The 14,655-nt window shown below is 49.8% G+C and overlaps 3 protein-coding genes across 3 annotated transcripts; 2 read left to right on the forward strand and 1 right to left on the reverse strand.

Moving 5' to 3' along the window:
- Nucleotides 1–3,105: 3,105 nt before the first annotated feature.
- On the forward strand, nucleotides 3,106–5,122 carry LOC117837275 (LIM domain-containing protein WLIM2a). The gene is made up of 5 exons (XM_034716870.2): nucleotides 3,106–3,533; nucleotides 3,878–3,983; nucleotides 4,079–4,116; nucleotides 4,217–4,306; nucleotides 4,682–5,122. The coding sequence occupies exons 1-5, from the start codon at nucleotides 3,402–3,404 to the stop codon at nucleotides 4,913–4,915; spliced, it is 600 nt and encodes a 199-aa protein (XP_034572761.1). The 5' UTR covers nucleotides 3,106–3,401; the 3' UTR covers nucleotides 4,916–5,122.
- A 552-nt stretch (nucleotides 5,123–5,674) lies between these two features.
- LOC117837274 (cytosolic enolase 3) lies at nucleotides 5,675–10,664 on the reverse strand. The gene is made up of 11 exons (XM_034716869.2): nucleotides 9,626–10,664; nucleotides 9,234–9,305; nucleotides 9,013–9,129; nucleotides 8,687–8,767; nucleotides 8,336–8,412; nucleotides 8,119–8,222; nucleotides 7,509–7,607; nucleotides 7,319–7,404; nucleotides 7,164–7,250; nucleotides 6,224–6,421; nucleotides 5,675–6,077 (listed from the first exon to the last, which is right to left on the reverse strand). Exons 1-11 carry the CDS (start codon nucleotides 10,058–10,060, stop codon nucleotides 6,000–6,002), a joined length of 1,434 nt encoding a protein of 477 aa, XP_034572760.1. The 5' UTR covers nucleotides 10,061–10,664; the 3' UTR covers nucleotides 5,675–5,999.
- A 1,554-nt stretch (nucleotides 10,665–12,218) lies between these two features.
- LOC117837276 (17.9 kDa class I heat shock protein) lies at nucleotides 12,219–13,088 on the forward strand. Its single transcript, XM_034716871.2, has one exon. The coding sequence runs from the start codon at nucleotides 12,351–12,353 to the stop codon at nucleotides 12,828–12,830; it is 480 nt and encodes a 159-aa protein (XP_034572762.1). The 5' UTR covers nucleotides 12,219–12,350; the 3' UTR covers nucleotides 12,831–13,088.
- Nucleotides 13,089–14,655: the final 1,567 nt, after the last annotated feature.

A 14,655-nucleotide genomic window follows, 5' to 3' on the forward strand; every position in this document is an offset into this window, starting at 1 on the left:
GACACTATTACCCTCCTTCCTACCCCTCCTCTCCACCAGTAGCAGCACCACCACCACAACAACCAGACCACACCCGATGGCATCTCCGTCGCCGGCTTCGGTACGGCCGCTCGGGCGAGAGGGCGGCGGCGGCAGTGCGGGTGCGCGAGAAGGAAGGGCTGGACTCCACGTCGCCGTCGCCGCTCGCGCCCGGCGTGCCGTCGAGCCCGCTCGACCCGGCGTCGGCGGCGTTCCTCTCCCCCACCGCGCACGAGTGGATAGGGTGCAGGTGCGGGTCGAGGCTTGCGAGGCCGGCGGAGGCGGCGGGGCCGGCCGGAGGCGGGGGCTCAGCCGGAGGCGGCGTGGGGCCGAGCGGAGGCGGCGAGGATGACCGGAGGCGGCGGGCGTTGGAGGCGGAGGAGAGAGGGAGCGCGGGAGGGGCAAGGGACCACGCGGAGAGAGAGGAAAAGGGGATAGGGGTGGAACTTGATCTTGGGGATCACTTAGGAGTTAAAATTTTTAATCCAAAGTTTAGTTCTTTGCCCCTTTTTACCCACCTGTTTGGATCCCAAGAGCTAAATTTTAAGCTAAAAGTGCAGAACTAAAATTTAGCTCATATAGCTCATGGATCCAAACAGACCCTTCTGGTGAAACGACGGTGCTTGGTGCTAACAAGGATGGCCGTGGCTCAGACTTCACTAGTGCTTACCTTGCGAGGTATGTATTAAACCTACTCGTGCAGCGGGGTTGGTGTTCATGGATTCCCCTTTATGGGTATGCTGTTCGTCGATTGGGATTGGCCGGTGGAGCGACAGGCGTCTGATCCCAGCTTCTACGACGAAGTGACGGCAATCAGCCGTCCGCCGGAGCGTTCAGCGTCTCAAGCGCAAGTCATGGTTGGCGTGCAACTCATTGGCTTTTCAAAAAGTAATTGTTCTTCGTCCAGATGGGAATCGACATTGAGGTTCATCCTTGGTAGAACAAGGCTGCGGCGGCAACGGTCAGCGACGGCGGAGACCACCGGGAGCACCTCTTCGCTTGAGCTTCAATGTAATTTGTTTTACTTTCAGGGGTGCCTTCACAGGGGGCTTGTAAATTTCCTGTTATCTTTTAAATAAAGTTCAACCCGGTGCACTCAAAAAAAAAAGTGCTTCAAGCCCTCAACATCTTTCTTTTCTTGGGCCTGTTCGCTTCAGCTTATAAGCCGGCTGAAAAGCTGAAACGGCTGATTTGTTGTGAGAGGAAAATACTGTTTGGTGGCTGATAAGCCGGCTGAATAAGCTGAAGCGAACAGGGCGCTTGTTCCTGGCCATTTTGTTGTACCGCAGTGTCAGTCAGTAACAGCGCTGCTACAAGTGACACCCCATGTGGCCTGTTAGTCTTTTACAGCAGATGTGCAGAGCGAGAGGTTGCAGTGATTGAGGCTGCGTGTGTTATTCGTATTGTTTTTTATTTCCCATTGAATCCACAACTACAAAATCCATCAAAAGCAAGGGGGGTTATAGTGAGAATTGATTTGATGGAAACGGAACAAGGAGGCGGCACAGACGCATGTTGTCATTTATCTGTTTTATATACTCAATAACCATCAGGCCGTGCATTATTGAGCTAGTACTAACCATGCTTAAAGCAAAGCGTTACGAAAATGAGCTGCAGGTGCAATGCAACAGATGGATTCTATTATACTGCTACTGCTACTAGTACATGATGACCCTCCTGCCAAGCTAAGCATGGGCTTGATTTTGGGACAAAGTGGAATGGGTTGGATCCATCCCACTCTTTTGGGTTAGGTTCAACTCATCTCGTGTTTGGTTGGGAGGGATAAGTTTGTTCCAGTTTTTTTTGGTTGGAGGGGTTCAAAGGGTTAGGATGGATACCATTTTAGCGCCGTTAGTCACGCTTACTAGCAGGTCCCACCAGTCATCCTCCTTTTCCTTCTCTTTTCTTTTTTTAGCCGGCCTTTATCTTCTTCCATGCGTTATTCCATCTATCCATCACCGCATCCTCATCCCTCACCGCGCCGGCCTCCCCAGCCGCGACAGTCTCACCCGCCATGCCAGCCTCATTCGCTGGCGTCTTCCTTCCCGCCGCGCCAGACTCCCCCGCCATGCTAGCCACCCCCACCCCGCGCCACCCCAGCTCACTCGGGCGGAGCTCAACCCGGCCGGTGGCAGAGCTCCTCTGGCGGGGGCGGAGCCCGAGCTTGCTAGGGCCGGTGGTGGAGCTCCACCGGCCCCTTCCTCTTTCTCGCGACGTCTTCCCCGCCGTCCCTCCTCTCTCTAGCGTCGCCGGCCTGTTCCTCTTTCCCGCTAGTCGCCATGGCCGGAGGCCGGGGCTCACGCCTGCTCTCACACGAAACGGCGCTGCAACGCCGTCCAAGTGGGTTGGATACGTCCGCTCGATTTGGGCGGACGCACTCGACCCGCATATTTTCCTGGATGAACCCAACCCACCTCATGTTTGGATCGAACTCATCCCCACCCAGTTAAACCCCAAACCAAACACCCGATAAGATAGACCTGCCCACTGCTACGCCGCGGCTGCCAGCGACAAGCCGACTCCGAGCACGACACGCTCCTCCCCGTGCGGCCCCACGTGTCAACCACTCTCCCTAACAGTACTGGACATACAGTATGTCAAAAAAGAGTCATAGTACACCTCGTCCTTTTGCCCTCAATGAAAATTGAAGAAAAAAGTGAGAGAAATTCAATGCGATGCCATGCTAACACGCTGTAGCCTGCAGCTGTAGCTAACCAAACTGCCAATCACGAAGAAACAAGAGGATAGTCCGACTGGGCAGCCGGGAAAAGGCTGGCTGGCCGACGTGGGCCGCACCGCGCCTGTCCCCCCGGCAATAATATCCCGCCCGTCACACAGCCTGACGCCCGGGCCCCACCCCCCTTGCGAGACCCCTGCTTGCTTCTCCCGTACTTCTCCTCGGTCCCCCACCGGGGCCGCGGAGCTCCCCGTCCGCCGACGTGTGGGTCCCGTAAACCGGTGGCCCCGCCCGCAGCGACGCTAGCGATCGGAGCCGCCTGTGTGCGGAGCTCCCTCCTCCTCGATCGCGCACTAATGGTGGCGGTCATAATTGCGTACTAGTTTAATGGCACTGTGCTGTGCCTCCATCATCCCATCCCATCCACCCTCTCGCTTGTTTTGCTGGCTTTTTCTTTCCGCCGCGGCAAAAGTGAGGCGCCGGGGGAGACGAACCCGTCATAATTCCACTGCTTAATTGCGCCTCGTCGTCTCCTGCGTATAAAACCACGGCCATCGGAGCCGCCGGGCGGACTTGTTCATTCTCCCTCGTTTCCCCGCGCGCGCATGCCAAGGCCGGATCGGGGGGCTCTAGTCAGATCTCGCGCGCTTCTCGCCGGCCGCGGAACCCGAGGGAGTAGGAAGATCAGAGGAGGAGGAGGAGGAGGATGTTTAGCGGGACGCAGCAGAAGTGCAAGGTGTGCACCAAGACGGTGTACCCGATGGACCAGCTCTCCACCGACGGCGTCGTCTTCCACCGATCCTGCTTCAAGTGCCAGCACTGCAAGTCCACCCTCTCCGTACGTCCCCTTCTGCCCGTGTTCTTACGTTTCAGCGGTGGGTGGGTGGGTGGATCTGTTGGTGATGCAATGTAGCATTGGGTTGTAGATCTGCGGATTGATGCGGGCGAATGGATCTGCTGCGTAGTGTATCGGAAGAATTCTGTGCCCGAGAGATCATGATTTTGTCCGTTTCACATTTGCTGACTTGGTAAAAGAGGATTGGGCAGATTGGCAGAAAATTGTTGGAAATGAAATCTGTTCTTTGATCGTTTGGTTAGGCAGAGCTGTCGGTAGGGAGGCAAAGGATACGCCGTTGGCAGGGTCTGACGATCTCCGTGTTCATCTTTTTTGGCCTTTGACAGCTGAGCAACTATTCCTCGTTCGAAGGAGTGCCATACTGCAAGGCCCATTTCGAGCAGCTGTTCAAGGAGACCGGGAGCTACAACAAGAGCTTCCAATCGCAATCACGTAGGCATTCAGTACCGAATCATTGACATGAAAATACATGTTTTTGCGCTTATGCGATCTGATGCGGTGATGTGCTGATGGTTTTCTACTTTCAGCTGCAAAGCTTACTCCGGAAAAGTTGGCCCCTGAGCTGGTGAGTGCCCGTCTGTCTACTTTAGTTCTAGTCTGTTTTCATTCTTCACGCCCTTTAGTTCTAGAGAAGTGATCAATGTTGTGCAAAATTTGCTATTCAGACCAGATCTCCAAGCAAAGCTGCAAGAATGTTTTCAGGAACACAAGACAAGTGTGCAACTTGCGGCAAAACCGCGTATCCTCTTGAGAAGGTAATTTTAACCAGTCATGTATGTTTTATCTTCATTATTATTTCCTTTCAGAGGTTTGGGTTGTAATTCATGATATCATATTTCCTTTTAACCATATCCTTTCAGTGCATTGTAGCAATTAGATATTTCATCAGAAAGGACCAAAATATTTGGAATAGAACTCCCTGTTCTCATGACATGCATGCACAAGTGAACATATATTTGCCTTTTTGTCTGCCAAATTGCATTGCCAACCTAAATTTTATTCCAAGTACATTTAATATTTGCCTTGATTCATCTAATTTTCCTTGTCTTTATGTCTGATAAAAAATTCTTGCTGATTGCTGTTCTTGATGGTCCAAAACGTGCTGCTGACTTGTTAATGAAACATTGCAGGTAACAGTCGAAGAAAAGGCCTACCACAAGTCGTGCTTCAAATGCTCCCATGGGGGCTGTGCCATTACACCATCCAACTACGCAGCCTTGGAGGGGACCCTCTACTGCAAGCACCATTTCTCTCAACTTTTCAAGGAGAAGGGAAGCTACAATCATCTGATCAAGTGTGCATCGGTGAAGCGTGCGGAAGCACAGCCTGAACAACCAGCGCAACCAGCTGCTGATTCATCTTGATCGTGCCATCTTGAAAGCGAGGGTTCGGAAGCCTCCTGTTTTTACTTAAAACCACCTGCTGTATGTTATGCCGTCTAGCCCTGAGGATACTGGACTTCTCTATTTTGGTATCCTCTGCTGTGCTAGCTGAATCACATTGGTGAACCATGGAATTGCTGTCATTTTCAACGAAATTGTTGTGCACCGGGTACCCCTTGTTGATCGATATATTGTTGTGTTGCCTTGCGATACTATTTTGCATTCCTGTTTGGTATTGGCATATCGCTCCCATATTTCAGGCTTCTTTTTTATTGTGACTCGTGAGTGAATTTACTTACACTAAAAATAGGCCGGAAGACCACCTGTTTTGGGACGATCCTGCCTTTCAGAAAGGAAAAGGAAGTGAAGCACTGAAGCTGTGAAGCATTTCCAAGCTCGTGCTCCCGACGTGAACCTTCTGCAGGAATACGTTGAGCCTACTGACATGAGCAAGAGCATCCTGTCTCAGCACCACTTGCTGGGAGCATATTCGATGCAAATGGAAGCGTTGGACATTTGGAAATGTCCCTCCGATCCAAGGGAAACCAGATTGAGGATGAGATAATTCACGGCTTCAAAGTTGCTCATGCAACCAATTTCGATCATTTTACAAACTTTTTTGAAAACTATAAAAAAACCAGACAAAGTGTAAATGTAAATTGACACGCCACAGACGTGAGAACTACCTAATAGCATCATAATCCTGAGGATGGTCAACTACACAAGGCAAGAATGGACCAGTTATACTAAAGTGCAACGCATTCCTATTTCTCAAGATTTCTGTACTCATGTTTATAGTCCAGACTATACAGAAATGAAACAAATCCGAGTAGAACGGCACAAAAAAATGTAAAGCCCCACCAGCACCAGTGCGTTCCCAGCTCCCCACTTTTGCCGTCCCGTCATGTAGTACAAAATCGTGTATTTTCCCAGCCCTGCTTCCACACCTTTGCCGAGGAAGAATAAACACAATTACAAGAAAACAATGAAAGGCTAAGTGGTTTCACTTTCACATGAAGGCAGGTAGAAATCTCCAGTTTTCCCCACATCTCATCGACACCACAGGTCAGCTCGTGCTGGCAGTTCTCCAATTATCCCCTGCATAGACGCCTTCATTACCAAGTTCTTCCTCTATTCTAAGCAGCTGCAGAGACAATGGGCAAGGCTACCAAGTCAGCTGTATTCATGGCGGTGTTTATTCAGTGTGTACTCACATACTATAGAAACTGGAAAACTGGCCTGGGAAACTATTGTAAGGATGGATATGAAGGGTTCAGCACAAAGAAAGACCTGGTTGTATTTAGTGAGACACTCTCCACGGCAGGGGGCACCGGCTTTGATCTGTCCGGCTGCAGCACCAACAGCAAGGTCTGCGACGAAAGAATCTTCAGTGTCCCCAGACCTATGTGACACCATCACACCCCAATGTGCATCCTTTGCCTGCTTCACCACCTCTATGGCCTCAGTGACAGTGCCCACTTGGTTTACCTGCAAATTAAAAAAATGCTATTAACATCCTGAACATAATAAGACACAGCAGGTATACTAAGGGCCTCTTGGGAACATAGAAATTTTTCATGTGACGGTATATTTCCTCCCAAAAACCTACGAAAGAACCGTGATTAAAATAGGTAGTCAACAGAAGTTCAGAATGAAATTAAGGGAGCAATGTTAGGAAGAAAAATACATGCGCAAGCAAGAGGTTCTCGAGACTCCTATGTGCATGCAGTGGTACCGCACTACAGCCTACTAGTTTAATTGTAAGTTTCTCATCCTTTTTTTCCTAAAACATTTCTCATCCTTTTTTCCCTCAAACAAGTTTCTCATCTTCCAGAAAGTGATAAATAGATTTGTATGGCTGTTGCAGTCCGAATACCGCACTGTTATATATAAATGCACTAAAAAACTCAACTCAGATCACACAACTTCACTATAATGAACATTGAGAAGGAAGGGTAGCACTTTAATAAAGAATCAGCATGAGCATCCAGTCACAAAGATACTGTATTTAGTCAATGAAAGTATGCCTCATTCCAGAGTTCCTTCTCATGTGGTATTTTTACTACACTACGGGAAACACACAATTTGCCGAGTGCCACAGGCACTCGGCGACTTTAGTGTTTCCCGTAGTGCTAGTCATTCTTGAACTGCTCCAATATTATGGATATGTAACAAAAATCGGCTCCAAATTTTTCTAAGAAAAACACATATGGATGGTTTGAGAACTTGCCTTCAGAACAAGAGCGTTGCAAGTGTACTCATTAACTGCCCGCTTAATGCGTTCGGGATCAGACATCAATAAGTCGTCCCCTGCAACCTATACCCGTTTCATACCATGAGCTCCTCATGAAATAAAAACCTAAAGTTTAAAAGAACAAAAATCACCTGGCATAGCTCTAGCGTGGTCAACTTTTTTGAGTGCTCCCAGTCATCTTTGTCAAAGGGCTGCTCAATGGAGACAAGTGGGTATTCTAATGCAGAAATGGAGGAAGAAATCAGCAAACTTGTGTTTTTAAGCTTTATGAAACTTAAAGATGTAAAAAAAACTTATGCCAATCCATAATTCAAGTGATACCTGAACAAAGCTGGCTATATATTTCAATCATATCATCTGCAGTTTTGAAGTTCTGCCCTGATTTCTTTTTTGACTTGAACTCCAGATCATATTTCTTACCTATAAAGAGATGGATGAACATAGCCATTGAGCGAACTGCTTGGCATGGTAAATACAAACTACCCAACTACATAGGTTTACCTATGTTTCAAGCTCACTATTTCTAAATGTTCAAGATTGTACAGTATCTGATCATCTGGATTCAAGTAGAGTACGTAGCGGCATCATTACAAGATTTTGGCTAGATGGTCATAAGTCATAACATGTTTTCAGTGGCACTGGCATTATTCTGATAAAAAGTAGTGATGACATTAAACAAAGATATTGCAGTACTTAAACAATGAGGCATACATAATATGAATAGGGGCCCAGAAACATTGCAAGTATGAAACGTTAGTTTTTCAACACAGTACAGTAAATAAGGAACTCTTCCTTCAGACACAACCGAAGCAGTAGAATGATTAAATCCTATCATCAAATTCATAGTCTATTTGATATTTAGATTCAGAGGACTAAGTTTTGAACATTTACGCAGCTCACATACAAGAAATACCAGTGCTTTTCTACTTACCTACACAAAAATCAGTAGCAGCGACATCAATTGCCAACTTAATTCTTCCATTATATCCAGCCCTTTCTATTGCTGCTATGACAAGATCCAGGCCTTCAGATATGCTGAAAATTGATAAAGCAACATAGATACGTCATTAGGGTATATAAGGAGATCTCCTAAAAGGGAAAACAAGAAATGAGTGGTATCCGAAATGGTAAACTAGTTTCTTACTTGCCTGGAAATATTTGGAGCAAATCCACCATGATCTCCAATGTTGCAACTCTCCGCACCATATTTCTCCAAGATAATATCCTGTAAAATTAATTGGTAAGGAAATATCTACAAAACTGAGCAAGCCTTAGGGTCCATGGTGTCGGTACTTTGCCTTAAGGGTAACCAACCCAAATGAAGTAGTAGCTAAACTCAACAGAAAAAGAAAAGGAGAAGGTATCAGAAAGAAAGTGTGCAATATTAGGTTTGTACTGAACACAATCTTATGCTGTTTGATGAACATTTTGATCCAAGTATGAGTGGAGAACAACATTCATGTTGCTGAGAACATAAGATCGTTAGAAGTTAAGGCTACCTTGAGATGGTGATAGGTCTCGGAACCCATCTGCATTGCTTCTTCAAAGTTCTTTGCACCAACAGGAAGGATCATAATTTCCTACAAATAAGAAAAGTTCACTTATATTTACTGCAGACTTATAGTTAATTATATTGATATTGTTGATATACATGAACCACCGACTATCTTAATATATTTGTTAGGATAAAAGATGACTCAATTGAACAAAATAAGGGAATAATGCCTTCAACTTTTCAGATACTAAGAATATTTTAGAAGAGAGCCTTCAGGAGCTTGCAGAGAAATTGGTTCTGCAAGGCAATTCTAAAAGTTTGGAGAAATACTTGAATGGGAAGACCATTTCCAGCATGCTTTCCACCATTAATGACTGTAATTGCAGGGACAGGAAGAGTTGTAGCGCTTTTGCCAACAAGATCTGCTATATGCTTGTAGAGGGGAACCTGAACGGCAACAAGCATCCAATGATCCAACAATAAGAGTTATGTGCGGTGGCATCAAGACATTTTGACCTCAAACTCTGATGATTTTAGCAGAAAACCAGAACCTCTTTTTCAGCAGCACCAGCTTTGCAAGCTGCAATTGATACAGCCAGCATAGCATTTGCTCCAAGCTCAGCCTGCATTTCGCACAGTATCACAGTTATTTCCATTTGGATAAAATCCATTAGCCAGAAATAATGGGACGATTTAGGATACAAAGAATTTGAGGCAGTAGCTATCAGTAGAAACACATGTAGACAAGAACATAGCATTATTTCCCAACTGATCCTAAAATTGAATATGCCATTGTAAAGTATTGCTCGAGCATATAGAGCCATTAGTTGTTTGTGTTGTGTTACTCCACAACACCTAAGTGTGACATGGGTTTGGCAAATGCAGAATTCAGGAACAAAACAACTCCAGAGGAGGGGAAGAGAAAGCGTCAGGAGTGCTGCACCTTGTGGCGCGCCTTGTCCAAGTCCATGATGGCCTGGTCGATCTGCGCCTGCTGCTGCGGATCCATCCCCACGAGCGCCTCCGACACCTTGTCGTTGATCACCCGCACCGCATCGGCAACCGCCCTGGCGAGGATCTTCCGCCTCTCGGAGTCCCCGGCCGCGTCGGCGGCGGCCCCTTCGGGCGCGCCCGCGCCGGCCGCGGACGCTCGGTGCACGGCCTTGTTGGTGTGCAACTCGACCTCGACGGCCGGCGCGCCGTGCCCATCAAGGATCTGGCGCGCCCGCACCCTCGTGATCACGGCGGGCGCCGCGCGGCGCATGTGGCCCGCGATGAAGAGCACCGGGTCGGGGGCCTTGGCGCGGACCGCCGCGTTCACGGCCTCCTCGATCTTGCGCGAGAGCAGGTGCTTCTCTAGGTACTCCTGCACCGACATGGCTGCCGCGGCGGTGGAATCCTCCTGCTCCTCGCGACCTCACCACGCTCTCCTCCCCTCCCGCCGAGACTCCGCACGTCTCGGAGCGACAAAGAGCTTCTCGAAAAATTCTTATCAAGACTATATACAGGGGCTCTTTTAAAAAAAATTCCCCCAAATACATATCAACCCGCAAGCATATAGCTAATAATTAACCTCTAATATTTCAAAATAGGCCACATCATTGTAATTAGACCCAGCCCAGCGCCTTCCTACTCTCTCCCCATCTCATTCTTTCCTCTCCTTCCTCCCGTCGAAGAAGAACTCGCCAATCCGCACGCGCCTCCAATCCTCCCCCAAGCCCTAGGAAAATTTTACCGAGAACCAAGAACAGAACCGAAAAAATTGAGAAATGAACCGAATTTACCGAGAACCGAAATCTCAGTTCCCTGTTCGGTTCTTATTTCCTAGGAACCGAACTTGTTCGGTTAATTTAGTTCTTCCCCTCGGTTAACCGGACTAACCGAGGAACCGAGACCCAATAAGCCCAATAAGGCCCACTAACCGCGTAACCCTAGCTCCCTCTCTCTCCCCTTGGTCAGTCCGTCACCCGCGCCATCCTCTCCCTCCAGGCTCCTTAGCCTCACCCTCCCTCCTGGCTCCTCAGCCTTACCCGCGCTGCCCCTCCCTCCCGGCCGGCGCCGCCCCCTTCCAATCCCATCCCTCTCCCCGCTGGCCGCCGCCTCCCCAACCGCGGCACATCCCCGGCGGCGGCGCGTCCCTAGCCGTAGCGAAGCAGCGGCGACCGGCGAGTTCCCACACGCGAGCCGCGACGCATCCCCCGCAGCGGGCCAGCGGCGGCCGGTGCGTCCCCAGCCGGCAGCAGCGGCGCATCCTCGGCCCAGCATCCTCCCAGCGGCCGACGTGCCCTCCCGCCTCCCGGAGTCCCGGCGCCCCCCTGCGACCTCCCGCGGTGCCGCATCCTCGTCCGGAGTCCGGCGCGCCTTCCCAAGTTCCGGCGCGGCGCCCTCCCCCCGCGTCGCTAATTTTTTTTGAAGCCGGAGTTGGTCAGTTAGTTCGGAACCGGAACCGAACCAAACTAACCGAAACCGAACTTCTTCGGTACCCGATTTTTGGAAGAACCGATCGGTACCGACTTTCATGCGGACCGAAGTACCGAGGATTCACCGAGGAATCGGTTCGGTTCGGTAATACCAAATGCCCAGGGCTACTCCCCCGCACCTGCGCTTGACCACGCTAACCCGCAGCTCTGCTCCGTGCCTTGCCTGTACTTGGATTGGAGCTCAATGGTTGGATAGAGATTTATCAAAATCCCCGTGAAAAAAGATGAGTAGAAGCTTATCGGGGTTCACAGCGAGAGCTCGCGCAGCTCATAAAAAATAAGCTCGTGCCGTAGTTGGAGGAACTCGCCCGTGCCCACGGCGGAGCACGCGAGCCCCTGGCCGCTTGCTCATCATCTCCCCTGACCCTTCCAGCACCGCGCGCGGAGCTCGACCCCCGCCAGCTATGGCCACGCTGCCCGCGGAGCTCGCCACAACTGGCCATGGCCACACCGCTCGTGAAGCTCGCCCGACCCTACGTTCAACTTGCGCCACGCCGACCTCTCCTCATGCCGTGTGAGGGACGGAGCAAAACGGCTCGGACGGGGACCAAGGGGATGCCCCGTCCGCTCATTCTGGTGGTACGAAGTCATTCTCACTGGGAGGGGGCGATTGGGGGAGGAAGGACGTCGTGCAAATATGTGCAGTGACGGACACTCTGTTTTGACGTTGTGAATAAATTGGGAAAGTTTTGGAGGATCTTTGGAGTGTTTTTTTTCCTAAACAAGGTACTAGAGGCAGTGTAGTTGCTCAATCCTGAACTATGAAGCCGAGCCAGAGAGGCTAGAGGAGTGTGCACGCGTGGACCCGATTTTCTGTTGGGCCGAATAGTCTCTCCGGGGGAAAAACATGGCCCATGATCGAAAAATTGATTAGAAACCCAGCTACTTCGATCGAGGAGAGAGATACTGGCTGGATAGCTCCAGCACCTTCTCCATAATACTCTGTTCCGGCCCAGGCGGCCGCGTCCAGCGGCGTCTTGTCTCTGCTCGAACACGTGAGAACTCTCCAGAATCCACTTTGTCCTCCACTTCCATCGATATCCCTTTTCCTCTATAAAAGCTCCCCTCGCTGCGGCGACAAGGACCCAAGAAAAACGCCAAGCAACGATCAGAAGCTCACCAAATCACTCAAATCCTCACTTGAGAACCTCGATTCGTCCAAACCACCAGCAAGAAATCCCACTGACCATGTCGCTGATCCGACGCAGCAACGTGTTCGACCCCTTCTCCCTCGATCTCTGGGACCCCTTCGAGGGCTTCCCCTTCGGCTCCGGCAGCAGCAGCGGCAGCCTCTTCCCCTCGTTCCCCCGCACCAGCTCGGAGACCGCGGCCTTCGCCGGCGCGAGGATCGACTGGAAGGAGACACCCGAGGCGCACGTGTTCAAGGCGGACGTCCCGGGGCTCAAGAAGGAGGAGGTGAAGGTGGAGGTCGAGGACGGCAACGTCCTCCAGATCAGCGGCGAGCGCAACAAGGAGCAGGAGGAGAAGACGGACACCTGGCACCGCGTGGAGCGCAGCAGCGGCAAGTTCTTGCGCAGGTTCCGGCTCCCCGAGAACGCCAAGACGGAGCAGATCAGGGCGTCCATGGAGAACGGCGTGCTCACTGTCACCGTGCCCAAGGAGGAGGTGAAGAAGCCCGAGGTGAAGTCCATCCAGATCTCCGGTTAGACATCGTCGTGCCTGCCTGATGGGAGTGAAGGATGCTGCCTACGGGAGTCCGCCTGGTTCGTTCTGGCGAAATAAAAATCGGGTTCGGCGTTGTGGTCTCGTGTGGTGTCAGAGTCTGCGTGAAGAGCATGTGGTCTGAAACGACGAGCGTCCCTGCGTCTCATCTTGGCATTGTTGAATCCAGTTTGTGTTCATTAGTGTGTGTATGGTCTATGTATCTATTTCCCATCTAATGAACTTCAGTGTTGTGTCGTAAAATCTCTCTAGTTTTATTACCTGCGTATTGGTTTGGTAGTCGATCGGAGCGCTACCGTAATCATGAATTTCCGCAGTATGTCGCTTGTTACACATTTCGCAATTTTTGCTTCAGTTGGATGTCAGTTTTGGAACATCAGACCCGACAACATTTGCTTGTTCCGCACGTGGTCCCGCCGTCGCACGCGCCTCCGCTGCCACGCGTGGTCCCACTACCTGGACCCACGGCTGCCGCACAAAAATAAAAAGAACAAAAAAAGAAGACGACAAAGTTATTAACAGAAAAATTAAAAAAATGGAAACAAAAGCTTTTGACAAAAATTTGGGGAAAATAATCGAAAAAAATGAAGAAATATTTTCGAAAACAAAAATTTAGAAGAAAAACAAAATTCAAATAACCGAACAGTTGTAGTCAAAAGTTTTGGAAAAAAAGATGAGATCAAAATTTAAAACAAAAAATTTGCGAAAGGAAAAAAAATGAATGAAAAAATTATGACAAAAAATTCCTAAAAAACAAATGGTGGAGCAAAAACTTTGGAAGAAAAATATTGGAGAACAAAACTTATAGAAAAACTTTAGAAAAAAGAAAAAAAATGTGGGGCACCGCCCGCCACCGCTCCCCGGGGGGCTCGCCGGCGCCGGGGAGCTTGCCACCGCTCCTGTGGAAGAGCGATGTCGCACCCGCAGGGGAGCCCACCGCCGCCATCGCCGTGGAGCCCGACGCCGCCGCTCCCGCGGGAGAGAGCGCCGCGCTAGCGGGCACCCTTGTCGGGGAGCCCGCCACCGCAGCTCCCGTGGGGGGGCGTGCCGTCCCCGCCGCCGCTCTCGCCGGGGAGCCCGTCGTGGCGGTCGCCGCCGCTCGCACGGGGGAGCGCGCTGCGCCGATCGCGGCCCCCTGCAGTGGAGCTTGCAACGCTCGCCGCCGCTCCCGTGGGAGAGCACGCGGCGCCAGCCGCCGCTCCTCCTCCAAGGGTCCTCGCGCTGAAGCCTGAAGTGATAAGGTTGTCGCGGGGCCCACCACGTGGTGAAGGCAGTGGGATTGAGTGGATCGACCGTATGTTTCGAAAAAAATGGATCGACCGCGAGGAGGAAAATCCCGGTCGCTTGGAAACTCAGCATTGCGCGTGAAGACGTTATTTCAGAAATTTCTGCTAAAAAGAAGTTCAAAGCTGTGACTGAGATTTACAAGTACTAACCTCCGTTTTGACTTTACCGTTCAAGGTTTGACCTTCGATTTTAAAGGTTTTCAAACTTGTATGTTTGTATCCTTAATTAATTTAACTGGTACTTATTTCGTATGACTCGGCATTTTCAACACCACCATATTCGACATCCATCCCAAATTAATATTCTTTTTAAATTAATATTCATTTTATTTTTTCTAGATATAGATCTAAATGTATTGTATGTATGTCTTAGATCCGTAACAAAAATTATGTATTTAGAAAAATTAAAATGTAATTTGAAATTATGTATTTAAAAAAATCAAAACATAACTAGGACAGAAGGTATGTCCACAAACAAGGTAAACCAACAAAAATTCACGGTCAAAGGGCGAGTACATAAGGAT

Source organism: Setaria viridis, chromosome 9 (genome assembly GCF_005286985.2).
Source record: "Setaria viridis chromosome 9, Setaria_viridis_v4.0, whole genome shotgun sequence".
Lineage (NCBI taxonomy): Eukaryota > Viridiplantae > Streptophyta > Magnoliopsida > Poales > Poaceae > Setaria > Setaria viridis.